The sequence below is a fragment of the Protopterus annectens genome, chromosome 2.part1, assembly GCF_019279795.1.
Source record: "Protopterus annectens isolate FY-2018-M chromosome 2.part1, PAN1.0, whole genome shotgun sequence".
Lineage (NCBI taxonomy): Eukaryota > Metazoa > Chordata > Ceratodontiformes > Protopteridae > Protopterus > Protopterus annectens.
In genome coordinates, this window is record NC_056729.1 from 247,306,337 (window position 1) to 247,319,229 (window position 12,893).

The 12,893-nt window shown below is 43.7% G+C and overlaps 1 protein-coding gene across 1 annotated transcript in view; it reads right to left on the reverse strand.

Annotated features, from left to right (window-relative positions):
* LOC122794008 (zinc finger matrin-type protein 1-like) overlaps positions 1-12,893 on the reverse strand; it is a 1,739,900-nt gene that overhangs the window by 219,939 nt on the left and 1,507,068 nt on the right. Inside the window, exon 6 of the mRNA XM_044062104.1 lies at positions 8-104. Coding sequence (XP_043918039.1) covers positions 8-104 — 97 coding nt within the window. The remainder of the gene's footprint in view (positions 1-7; positions 105-12,893) is intronic.

Consider the following 12,893-nt stretch of genomic DNA (forward strand, 5'->3'; position numbering starts at 1 on the left):
TACTTACTTAAGATGATGTTTATTTCCCTGCATGTGGGACTGATACATCTCTATTGATGTCAGAGTAACACTGCAGACTGGGCAAATATAGCTACCAACTCCAACTAAAAAGAGAACAAAAAGTATTAAACAGATAATACAAAATTTAAGATATTTCTGCCCCTCTCATAAAAAAATAAAAACTTAACTTACTTTCATCATTAGGCAGACCACACAAATGATCAAAGTATTTACTACACTAATATTAACTAACCTAAAGATATAGAAACTTCAACTGACCCCCCCCCCCTTTTAAAGGGGACATTGTCTTTCTGCACTTAAGTGAATAGTTGTGTGATGCTTTTATACAAAATGTTAACAATATTCACTCAGCACAATGTTATGAATCTTTATTATACTGTACAACAAGGAAGAACAAATTAACTTATTGTACAACCTGGAATAAAAGTCACAAAAGAACATGTTTTCAAGATGTTATCTAAAACCAAATACACTTCTTTCTTGGGCCCTTATAAAGTATCTCAGTGCTTATTAAGCCGAGTAAAATAAGCTCTTGTGGAACCTCCCTGAAATTTGTTTAACCTATGCCAAGCAACAGGTTATGTACCCATATCCAATGTAGCTAAATCCTAGCACACTGCAGTGATGCCCACTCCGAAAGAGAGGCCCTACAACTGATGCAAACATTAAAAGACTAATCAACCTTGCGTGTCTGTCAAGCTATGCAGCGTATCATAACCAACCTTATAATTATGATATTAGAAATCTCATTAAGCTTGACCTCCAACTATTTGGCTTTGTCAAAAGGGATTATGCCCGTCAATCCTTGTGTATTTCTTCAAGTGTCTTACAGAAGCTGTTGGTAGAGGTCATGTCATTCATATAGCTTATCCTGATCTGTCCAAAGTGTTCAATACCAAATCTAATGTCAGAATTACAAGAAGACTATCATCCATAAATATGGATCCTTATGTGGTAAGATGGATTTGCCAAACGGATGAAAGCAATGAACCCACGCAATTTGTGTGGCAGGTGCCTCTTGAAAGAGTGCTCCCTGTGGAGACTCCTAGAGGTCTGAGCCTGGTCCTCTCCTGTTTGGCATCTACTACTCTGATCTCAAAAATGATAACCAGGACCTGTGGTTAACTAAATCTACAAATGACTGAAAGTGGAATTGTTAAATCCCCTTCAGATATCTGCACCCTTCAAAAAGATATTACTTTAGTTAATACCAGGTGTGAAGACAGGTGAAGGCTGCCAGCCTACCCAGATAGAATTTTGCTGATAATTCTGTCATTTGTAAATATTAATGTAAGCCACAGGTTTGTTCTCTTAAATGTGAAAAGACTGCATTGGACATTGAACTGTAAAAATGTAACAACAGTGCACTCTGCTGTAAGAAAGCTAAGTCAAGCATTTTATGACAGTCTTTGATGTCAAAATTCAGATCCAACATGTCTAGAGGGAGGCATCCTGCCTATTGTTTTAAGACCAGAGTTAATGGCTAGAATATGCATGTATAAATGTCCTTTATTGCTCTGGTTTCTGACCAGGTGTAAAGAATGTAAATGTAGTTTCTGTTAGCCTGGGAACACCAGAGAAGTGTAAAGAATGATGTCATGTGAAGCAGCTCTGTTTTATCAATTTAAAGAGAGAGAATCAGAGCTCAGAGCATTTGTTTTGAGAACATCCAACATCACCAGCACTTTCTTGCTCAAGATGTAAGTTATTTAGAAATGTGTTTTCTCTTAGAAATAGCTAGGAATTAGGAAGATTAGACTAAGTGTTTTTCTGTGTTGATGTTAGAACTTTTCTACGGTATTATTTTAAGTATTTCTCTGTGATCTCTGAACTCTTAACTAGTGTTGTGTAGTAAGAAGTATTGTCTTGTGCTTTTATTATTTATTATTAAATATTTTTAAACCCTTCAACTGTGGCTGTTTTATGTAGAGTTAATTTAAGCTCTAGAGTACATTGCATGTATACAGTGATACTGCACCAAGTCACTCTAATAAGCCTTGACCGTTCAGTCACACTTACCATTTGGATAATAATATTGCACAGTAATAACAGGACACCCTTTCAGAAGGGCCTTTGAGTAGCTGATATTAGTGGCTGGTGGCAGCTGGTACTATCTTTTAGACTGGGCAGAACAGGGGCACAGCCAGAGAACCTGTGCCAGCCTTCCCCAGGAGTGTCTGTGTGGTTGTATATAACTCTTATCTCAAAGTGTGTGTGTCAGCTACTTAGGCAGGGACACGAAGCACTGGTTGGACAGAGAGGGTGCTGGAGGTTTTAGCTTGCCCACTAAGCTGGGATCTGCACCCTATAGCTGTGCCAGTGGGGAGTCTTATTGGGGACCTGGAGAGAAAGGGGAGAAACCAGCCCCCAGACTGATTTATAACCTCTGTGTGCTCTTAAAAGAAATTGTACTTTACCGTGCGTGTATTTATTATCCTTTCCCTATATGGACGCCCCTCACTGGTGCTAGTGGTGAGGATTGAGGCTCCTTGATTGCTGGGCCAGGGCACGGGCGTCACACCTGGTGTATGGAAAATAGACTTAAAACAGAAAGCTACACAGTACTGTATTGTTCTTTGTAAAAAAAAACAAAGTTATTCACAATGCACACTACGGATAACACACACTTACAAAATAAAAATGTAATCGAGGACCTGGGTACTTGGGTCAGCAATTCCCTGTCTTTTGATCATTAGGTGGTAAATGCGGTCAGAAAAACTTTCAACTTAGGGCTAGCAGCTAAAGGTATTTCATCCAAATAGAAAGTTGTTTATTCAGCACTGATCAGTATGCATAAAACATGACAAACTCAAACAAAAAATTGTTCCTAACAAAAAAAAAGATCTCTGGTCTTAAGAACCCTATCAGGAGAGATTGGAAGCCCTGTCTCTGTACTCTTGCTCTTAAATGATCCTGATGGGTGATCAGAGACTCAATTACCTTGCCAGAGATGCTCTGGTTGTTGATGACCTATTGATCAGTAAGACAAACTGCTCAACTAACACAAGAATTAGAAATGTGAACTTTCATTAGCAGATAAAAATAACACAATGGAGAGACAGAGAGGCATCCTCTAGTGCCCCCCATTCAACTTCTTTTTTTTAATTTCTCCAAGTCTTTTGGGTTTCTAATACCATGATGGAAATGGACCCCATTCCTAAGTCAAAGTATGATTAAAGATCATGAAATTAGTATTGTTTCAATCTTTGATGTTAGCTGGAAGTGCTCTTCTCAGCACCCACAATATGCCCAGTAATGATGACTCCTGCAATTTGCACAGAGTTACATATATCAGTAACATATCTAAATACTATTGTAGATTCTTTTTTATAAGACCCATCGGTCCTACTACTACTAGAACTGTCCTGGTATCATTCTTCCACACTGCTCTTGATTTTGCCTGAAAATCCTGAAATTTTATAACTGTGTGTCTCCCTCTGTTTGCAAGACACAGCAGTCACTGGGTGTAGCTATTTCAATGATCAATGCTACTTTTGTCTTTTCACTGACCACTATATCTGGTTTTCTCACATCTAAATTTTGAACTGTTGGTAATAGGTGATCCCATGTGATGTAGACCATAATTTTTCTATGAGGTTTTATGGCTCATGTTTACAGTGTTTTTTAAGTTACTTCATAGGATCATAGGAAGTTACTAGGCTATTAGCCCTAGGGTCCTTACAAGCCTAGCCAAGTTCTTACCCTTATTTCCACAATCAGCACCTACTGCCCCTGCCCAAGAGGGACACAGGTGGAACCCCCAGGGTGAATTTAGTCACCCAACTGTCCAGACTGCATTTGAAGAGGGCCAATGAGGTGCTCTGTTTGACATGAAGTAGCAGTCTGTTCCAAAGGTGTGATAATCTTTTGGAGATAAACCTGTCCCTCCAGCAGGTTTTATTAACGTCACATACTAGGTTAAGGTTTTTAGAGTGAGTAATCCATGTACAATTTGACTTACAGATATCCAGCATTTCCAACAGCAGCAGGTCAGAGACTGCCTTATATACAAGGCAGAGATCACTTCTGAGTAGTCTGTATGAAACAGAATAAAGTGAAAGTGATTTCAGATGATCCCCATAGGACAGATGCTGAGGACCTTTAATTTTCCTTGTGAGGAACCTTTGTGGTTTTTCCAATTGCTGCAGGTGCTTAGAAAGGTACATACCAAAAGGGGGGCTTTGCTCAATTATTGGCCTGATGAGGGAAGAGTACATGGAGTTTATAACTTCTTTTTTTCTGGAGGCAATGTCCTTACTTATGAGATGAGCAATATAGAATGCTCTTCTTACCACTGTGGAAACATGATGGTAAAAGTTAAGGTTGCTGTCAACCTGTGTGCCCAGGGTCTCTCACCACTGAGTGCATACAGAAGTTTTTGTTATTCATGTGGCAGTTAGCAGGAACAACGCTTTTACCAAAAGGAATGATAATACATTTTTTGCATTGAGTTTAAGGCCATGACTTTGGCACCAATCATTTGTTTGTGTAAGACCCTCTTGTAGGATGATGACATCATATGGAGATTCTGTGATCACTTCCAGTTTGCAGTCATAAGTAAAACTTTGTCAGCTACAGACCTTTAGTTTTTGCTTATACTTTGGAGAAACAGATTCTAAACAGTACAGGTCCCAGGACTGATCCCTGTGGAACACCACTGGTTACAGGTTTGCTGTTGGAGGTGGATTCCCCTATTTTGACTATGTGAGTTCCATCAGTGAGCTAGTTAGTGACCCATCTAGTGATATAAGGGTTGATGCCTAGTTGGGTGACTTTTTCAATGATGTCTGAGTGGGGGATAGTGTCAAACACCTTGGCTAAGTCCAGGTAGGCTGTATGCACAGGCTTCCCCTCATCCAGGGCCTTGGTGACTGTCTCGAAGAAGTCCACCAGGTTTAACAGGCATGAGCTCCCTTTGACAAATCTAAACTGAGTAGGGTCTTGTGTTTGGAGATTATATCTTTGTTGATAAGGTCCATGATGATTCACTCCATGGCCTTGCAGATAAGGCTGGTCAGGCTAATAGGTCTATAGTTCCCGGGGTCAGTGGAAGTACCACCTTTGTGCAAGGGAATAACAGTGGCCATTTTCCATTCAGCTGGTACAAAGCCAGTGCATAGACTATGACTGAAAAGCGTACCCAATGGTGTTGCTAATTCATTTTGGAGGCCGTGTAGGATGCAGCCTGGGATGTTATCGGATCTCATAGGTGCTGTGTTTCTTGCCTTAGAGAGGGCATTTACGATCTCTTCTTTAGAGATACAAGGAAGGGGACAGGTGGTAGGGATGTCATGGGGTACATGTTGCTGGGACAGGGGAGTGAAGTTTTCACAAAACCTATCGGCCAACAGTTTAGCTATGTCCACAGGCCCAGTATATGTGATATCATATCCTTCTCTTCCGTGTTGCAGCATTCTCAACACTTGGACACAGCACTCTCATCTTCTAGAGTACAAAATCCCTTTACTTCCTTGCTTGAAAAAAAGAGATTCAGTGGTGGGTGGGCCAAATCAACTGCAACCCAGGACTCCCCTTACAGCTTCCCCTACCAGTGCAAGAGATGAATACGGATGCCTTGGATCTGGGTTGGGAAGTAGCCATGGGTTCAATGAGAGTCCAGTGCACTTGGCCGTACTTCTTCAGACAGAAACATATCAATATCAGATGGATGTGTGTCCTAATTCATGCAGAGGTTCCTGTAGCTGGCAATGACTTGAATAGGTGTCCTACCAACAGTTAATTGCACCCAAGTGTCTCCAGGGAGTCATACTGTTTAACCAGTCTGGAGGTGTATACATCTTTAAGGAATATTGATACACTGCCTCCTTTAGTTTTCATGCCTTCTGTTTGAGGTTTGAATGTGTGTAAGGAAGTGTAAGCCAGTATGGCTGGGGTGCTCTGCACAGCCGTGAACCAGGAATCCGTGACTGCATAAATGTCAGCGTCTTCCAAGGTGAGGACAGATTACAATGAGTGCAGTTTCGTGTTGAGACTCCTTGCGCTTAGCAGCATAACCTTGAGGTTGTTTTTGGATGGGTTTTTACATTGGGAATTTTGTCCTTGAGACACTGCCTAAAAATGGCACTATGGGGGCGGCAAAAGCCTTAGCCAGTAGCCGAAATACCAGGGGTGACAGATGAAGACCATCTCTGGCAAAGCATCAAGGTTTATCATGTCATCCCAGACAGTGGATCCCCTTAGAATGACACCAGAAGCTAAGCCAATTATTGAAGTCAATCATTTTCTATTTGTATTGAAGCATCATCCTAGGTGAAGGTAAAATGCTGCTTAAGGCTAGGGACACACCTGCCTGAGACACACAGTCCAAGAGCTCAGTCATGTCTCTCTTCATACAGTCCAGAGAGGTACATCTCAAGTTGTTCACCAACATGGACTATGATAGAGTCATAACAGTACCTGTTGTTGAGAGACTTGAGCACATGTGTGATATGGCATATCCTGACACCTGACATTCAACTGACCATGACATTTTCCTTATCCAGCCCGGTGAGAGGGACATCAGTGTGTCTTACGATGGAATCACCTATGACTAATGTGTTTGATTTTGCATTTTGCCTTAAGGGTTTGACCGGTGAGACACTGATGTGTGAGCTATTATATTTACTGTGTTCTGCAGAGGAAGTATTATGTGTAGCCTGCTTGTGTTTGTGTTTGGGAGGTCTCTGGTGTTTAGGTATGTTTCTGGTGAGGACCTCCGCATATGTAGGTATGTGTGATGTGGGTTTGGGTGGAGTAGGAGGGGAGATGTGCATGCTGGCAACCCGCTCATTGTCATATCTACTGACTTGTGCGTGAGAAAGCATGGATTCAATGTTCTTAATATAGTTGCATCTCTCACATGTTATGCTTGGGTTGACAAAGAGTACAGGGATGTCAGTAAACATGAGGCAGTTGCTACATTGCCTCAGGATGCCCATGTCGACCAAGCTGGCTGGAGAAACTGTGGGAAATTGTCCATCCATAGTGATAGGTAAATTGATATGATCCGGAAAAGAGGTCACACTTGGGAGTGGCTCGTGGGTGAGAGGTGTGTTGCTACCTCTGAGGCTAGGCTTAGTGTTCCACCAGACAATAGAGCAGGGCTGCGAGAAACCTCTGGAGGACCACAAGCAAAGTGCTAAGGGAAAACTTAAACAAAATGTTTCTGTCTATAACCATCAACAGTAACCACCACTATGTGGCACTGCATGATGAAGCACTACACGCAAACAACTACAAATGCGGGGCTTAAATAAAACAAGAAAATACCCTTTTTAGCTCAAACTAGCCAATAAGAATGCTCTCTCTGAGCTCTAGTCCAATCACCCTAGATTAAAATGGACCCAGACAGCACTGTCCTCACAGAAGGGCCTTCATCAACAAAAGTGGCTTGAAGTTGATGCTCAGACATTACAAAACAGACCCAGAAACAGCAAACTTGGAACTGGGCAGTGCTACAGCTGAACTAGTACAGGGTACAATAAATTGTGACAAAAATAGTTCAGACAATTCAGACAGTGGAATGCAAATACAAATTAAAAGTGCAATATCAGAGTAAAAAAAAAGAAGTCACGTACTCACCAAAACATTCTATCTGTGCTGTCGATCTTCATTTATCCTTGACACATTGGACTCGGTTCTGAGTCTCGGAACCAGCTCAGCCATTACAACCGCTCACACCAACCAAAAATCCCTAAACCAAGTCCCTACCCAGAATGCCTCTCTCCAATTACCTCAGATTAAGTCTGCAGCCATAATAAAAGACCAGGAAAGGTAATACTATAAATACTGAAGAGGCTACGTCCAAGGTCATTCATGAAGAAACCAATAGGCAGGACTAAGATCTATTCCTCAAGGAGTTTGAAGGAGGGTGGAGTGGCAAGGATAAATAAAGATTGACAGCACAGATGGAACGTTATGCTGAGTACATGACGTCAGTCTTCATTTTATCCTTGACATATGGGACGGAGTCCTAATCTACCTTGCATCTTGGAAGGCCTTATGGAAGGATATTCCTGAGCAACACAGAACGAAATGGCACTCTTCCCCTGGAGACCAGATCCACTCTGTAATGAGTAATAAAGGTATGTGGAGAAGCCCACGTCATGGCTGCACATATGTCATACATGGAAGCCTTTGAGTGGAAGACAGCAGATGTGGCTATAGCTCTTGTGGAGTTTGCTTTAACTGGGGATGACAACTGGAGGTTCTTCTTGTTGCAGACAAAGGTAATGCGTTCACTTAACCACTTAAAAAAGTGACCTATGAAACTGATTTGCCCATGGAAGGAACTGAAAATGAAATGAATAACTGGTCCGACTTCCTGAAATCTTTAGTTCTGTCAAGATAAAAATGCAATTGTTTGTGAATGTCCAACAAATGTAAGCAGTATTCTCTCTTGTTGGAAAATTTAGGGAAGAATACTGGCAACTCAATAGACTGATTAATGTTGGTCTCTGATACAACCTTTCTAAGAAAGGATGGATTGGTTCTTAGTGATACCCTGTCTTTATGAAAAATCTAATGTGGGGGGGTTTGAGGTCAACGCATGTATCTCTGAAATCCTCCTAGCAGATATAATGGCTATTAAAAAATTGTCTTCCATGAAAGAAATTTCAAGTCACAGGTAGCCGCTAGCTCAAAGGGTGACTGGACCAAGTTTTGCAAAACCAAAGTAAGATCCTAGGGAACGAGGGGATCCCTATAATTAGGCTTTAACCTTACTGTTCCCTTTAGAAAAGCCTTGCACAGTCTATGTGAAATTAAAGATCGTCCTTCAAAACTGTTACAGAAATTAAAAATAGAAGCAGCAGCTCCTTGTTTGAAATGTGTAGACAAAAATTGCAAAACCTCTTCAACCAATGCCGAGAAAGGGTCAAGTTTATTACTGTGAGCCCAAAAGGAAAATCTTTTCCATTTGCTGAGGTAGTCTCTCCTTGTGGAAGGTTTATGGGAAGCTAGCAAGAATTTTTCAGACTGGGGAAGGTGGAACTAGAGCAACCAAGCTGTAAGCTTGAGGTTTTTCAGTCTGGGGTGAACTAGTCCCTGAGGATGGGACAGATCATCTGGATCTGGGTCAAGAGTCCATGGACATAGAAGTAGATAAGGCCAAAGAAAGGGGAACCAGACTTGTCAAGGCCAAATGGTGCAATGAGAATCACTTTGCTCTTCAACCTTGTGGCCTTCTTCAAGAAAAGGGGCATTAAAGGAACAGGAGGAAAGACACAGAGTACTCCTGAGGGCAAACTGTGAAGGACAGCATCTCTCTGGGACTCCCCCTAAGGGGGGATTAAGGCGAAGCAGCTGCTGCACTTGTTTTTCTGGGGGAGATGCAAATAGGTTGCAGCAAGGCTGGCCCCAGACATGGAAAATCTCCTTCACCACTCTGGGACTGAGAGATCACTCGTGAGGCAGAAGGATGCATCTGCTCAATCTGTTCACTATAATGTTCAAGCTCATTGGGATGTGCATTGCTATCAGAAAGTGGTTTGAACAGATCACTCATTACCACACTCTGAGGGCTTCTTGACAAAGGGGATAAGACTTAGTTCTGCCTTACCTGTTGATGTACATTCTACCGAGATGTTGCCTGACTGAATTGCAATCATTCCTAGAGGGAGGACAGCTTGAAAGGCTTGCAATGCTAAGTGCACTGCCCTCAGTTCCAGAACACTGATATGCAGATTGGCCTCTATAGAGGACAAAGTGCCCTGGACAGTCCTTCTCTGAAAATTTCCACCTACCCGATCTGGGAGACATCCGTGGTCACTATGGCCTGGGGATGACAAGAAACAAACAGTCAGCCCAAAATAATTTCTTCAGATTCTATCCACCAAGATAAATCCTTCTTGCAATGACTGGTAACTTGGATGAGGTGAGACAGAGTATGAGTGAGAATAGACCATCGGGAGGATAGAAGCCACTGTAGGATTCTCAGGTAAAACCTTGCTAGTGGTACTAAAATGATGGCTGGTGCCATAGATCCCAGTGCCTATAGAACTAGTAAAGCATGAACATTGTCAATGGAGAGAATGATGTCTACTTGTGATCTAATTTTCTGCAGTCTGTAAATAGGAAGTGAGGCTATGCGAGAGGTTGTATTCACGCAGGCTCCTATGAATTCCAACTGTTGTGTTGGACGTAGCTGAGACTTGGTAAGGTTCACCATGACACCTGGACGAGAGCAAATCCTTAGGGTGAAATCTCTTGTCTGTTCGAGTAGATGCCTGATGGGTGCGGTAAGGACCCAGTCATCCAAATATGGAAACACTCGGAATGTGTGCAGTCTCAGGTGAGCTGCTACTGCTGTCATACACTTCGTGAGCACCTGGGGGGCTGTGGTGAGACCGAAGGGCGAGCTTGAAACTGGTAATGACTGGCTCCCAGCTGGAAGCGGAGGAACCTCCTGGAGCGTTTGTCCATTTTTATGTGGTAATACGCATCCTGGAAGTCTACAGAGCACATCCAATTGTCTTTCTCGAAGAAGGGAAGAACAGACTGAACTGTCACCATCTAGAATTTTATCTGTTGTACAAACTTGTACAGAACACTGAGATCTAAAATCGGTCTACAGCCCCCTGCCTTTTTTGGCACCAAAAGGAACCTTGAGTAGAATCTGGATCCTATCTGGTCTGGTGGGACTTCTTGGATGACTTTTTTTTCCTAGCTGCTTTTGTATTTCTAGAGCTGCCTGATCCGTCTGATTGGGTGGAACATCGGGGATCCTTTTTCCTGGTTTTTGGATAAGGTTGAATGGAATATGGTAACCTCTAGTAATGATCCTTAGCACCCAAACGTCTATAGTTACCTTTTGCCAGGCTAGTGGGTGCAAGGACAGTCTTCCCAGACTGCCTCCAGAGGTAAGCAGTAGGATCTCCCTTCAGGACCACTGGTAGGCCTATCCTGAAAAATAATCTCTGGAACCCTGATTTTGTGGGCCACCTCTGCCGCATTGTTGGCGTCTTCCATTATAGCTACCCCCTCTGCCCCATGGGGAGTCATTATCACGTATGCTGGACAGGCCCTTGCGTTTTCTTAAATCACATCTTCCCACTTCTCTGGTTCCTGTAAAAGGAGTGTCGGGGGGCAGAAAAACGTACGCCCAAAGCAGATAAGGTCTTTCCATCCTTCTTACATGTGGCTAAGGTATCTTTAACTTTGGGGCCAAAAAGGGAAGAACTGTCAAACGAAGCATTGACGAATGAAGATGTGAATGGCTCCGCAAACTCACACAAGCATGTCCAAGCATGCCTCCTTATGGCTACGCCTGAACCCGCTGCCCTAGTTGTCTCTTCTGCTGCATGTGCAATGAGCCTCAAGGACGAGTTAGAGCTAGATTCCAGGGTGGCAAGTTGGGAGGTTACTTTATCCTGCACCTCATCACATACAGCTCCTGCAAAGGTATCCGAGAGCATCTTGAGCAGATCCCTCTGAAGTCTAATGAAGTGCGCCAAAAAAAATCAATGACTGTAAGGCAAAGGTCGAAGACGCATAGACCCGCTTCTCAAATCTATCCATCGCCCTAGACTCTCGGTTAGGGGGATGAACAGTAGAACTTTTTTCTGCTAGTGGCTGCAGCAACCACCATGGCATCTACTACTAAACCTTTGGCCCAGTGCTGATGGTCCTCTGGAGCTGAAAGCATTTTATCTGGTCTCATGGGGATTGGTTCTATGGAATCAGGGGCCTTCCATGCCCGCTGGATGATCAGTATGATAAGATCGTCAGCCGTCGGGTTCACCCAAGAGGTAGATGGGAAAGCACCAAAGGCTTGCAAGCACACAGACTCCTCTAAGGATGGGTCTTGGGACTTCCAGCCACCCCTCTGCTTCAAAAGGAGACATCTTCCAGGAGTGGCCTGGGGGAATCCACCCCGTCATCAAAGTCCATGTCTTCTGTGACAGATTCCTTCAGGGAATCAAAATGTTTCCTCTTACACCACCTCTTCCCAAGGCACCTCCTCAGTGGGAGCTTCTGTGGAGGAATTAGAAGATGTAGGCTCCTGAACGGGGTGTCCTGCAGCTTTAGTGCTCGCTGTCCGGGTGTGGAGGTTGGTGGAAGTTCTGGAGCAGAGGGGATTCCTGGAAAATGCTCCGAGGGGGGAGAGAACCAGCTGGGAGCCTGCAGAGGCCAAGGCTTTCTCCATAACCTGAAAGGAAGGTCTACCTGAAGAGGGATGGGAGCCCAGAACCGGGCAGGATAACCTCAGAACCCTGGTCCCACCCCCACTCCGTGGAAACTGCCATGAAGGCCAAAACCGAGGTAGAGTTCACAAATGGGGTCGAGGAGCTATGACCCCGGGAGTCCATCGATTCTGAAGAAGCCAAGGAACTCAGGGCAGAGACTGGGCCGAAGACAAGAGAGCTGCTGGCACCAGGACAGCCGGAACCAGGGAAGTTGGAGTCAGGGGCTCTAAACCCGCAGTGGTGGTTAGAGGAGGAACATCTGGTGGAGTCTTCAGAGAAAAGTGCCCATCTCTAGAAGGCAGTGAAGCCTAGGAAGAAGTGGAGAGACCCCTTGCCATGACGAGCTGATCCACCAACATCAACTTCTGAGAGACTCCTGGAGGAATGGACCAACAAGGCTAAAGGGGATTCTGGCCTCTCTAAGAAAGGACTTGGCAGCTGGCCCACAATGGGGTCTACAGATGGAGAATATCTGGTTCTAAGAACTGAAAATAAAACGTGGTTCTTGAGTTAACTGTGCTGGTGAGGGAACCGGTTCCAGAAATACCACTGGCACCGAAACCGGCACCGGACAGGTGACTGGAAAGGTTGGCACTAAGAAGGACGGTACTGAGACTTGAGGAGCTGAAGTAGTCACTGCCACTGGAACCAAGGGAGATGGTTCCATAGGTCTTTTGGTATCCACCT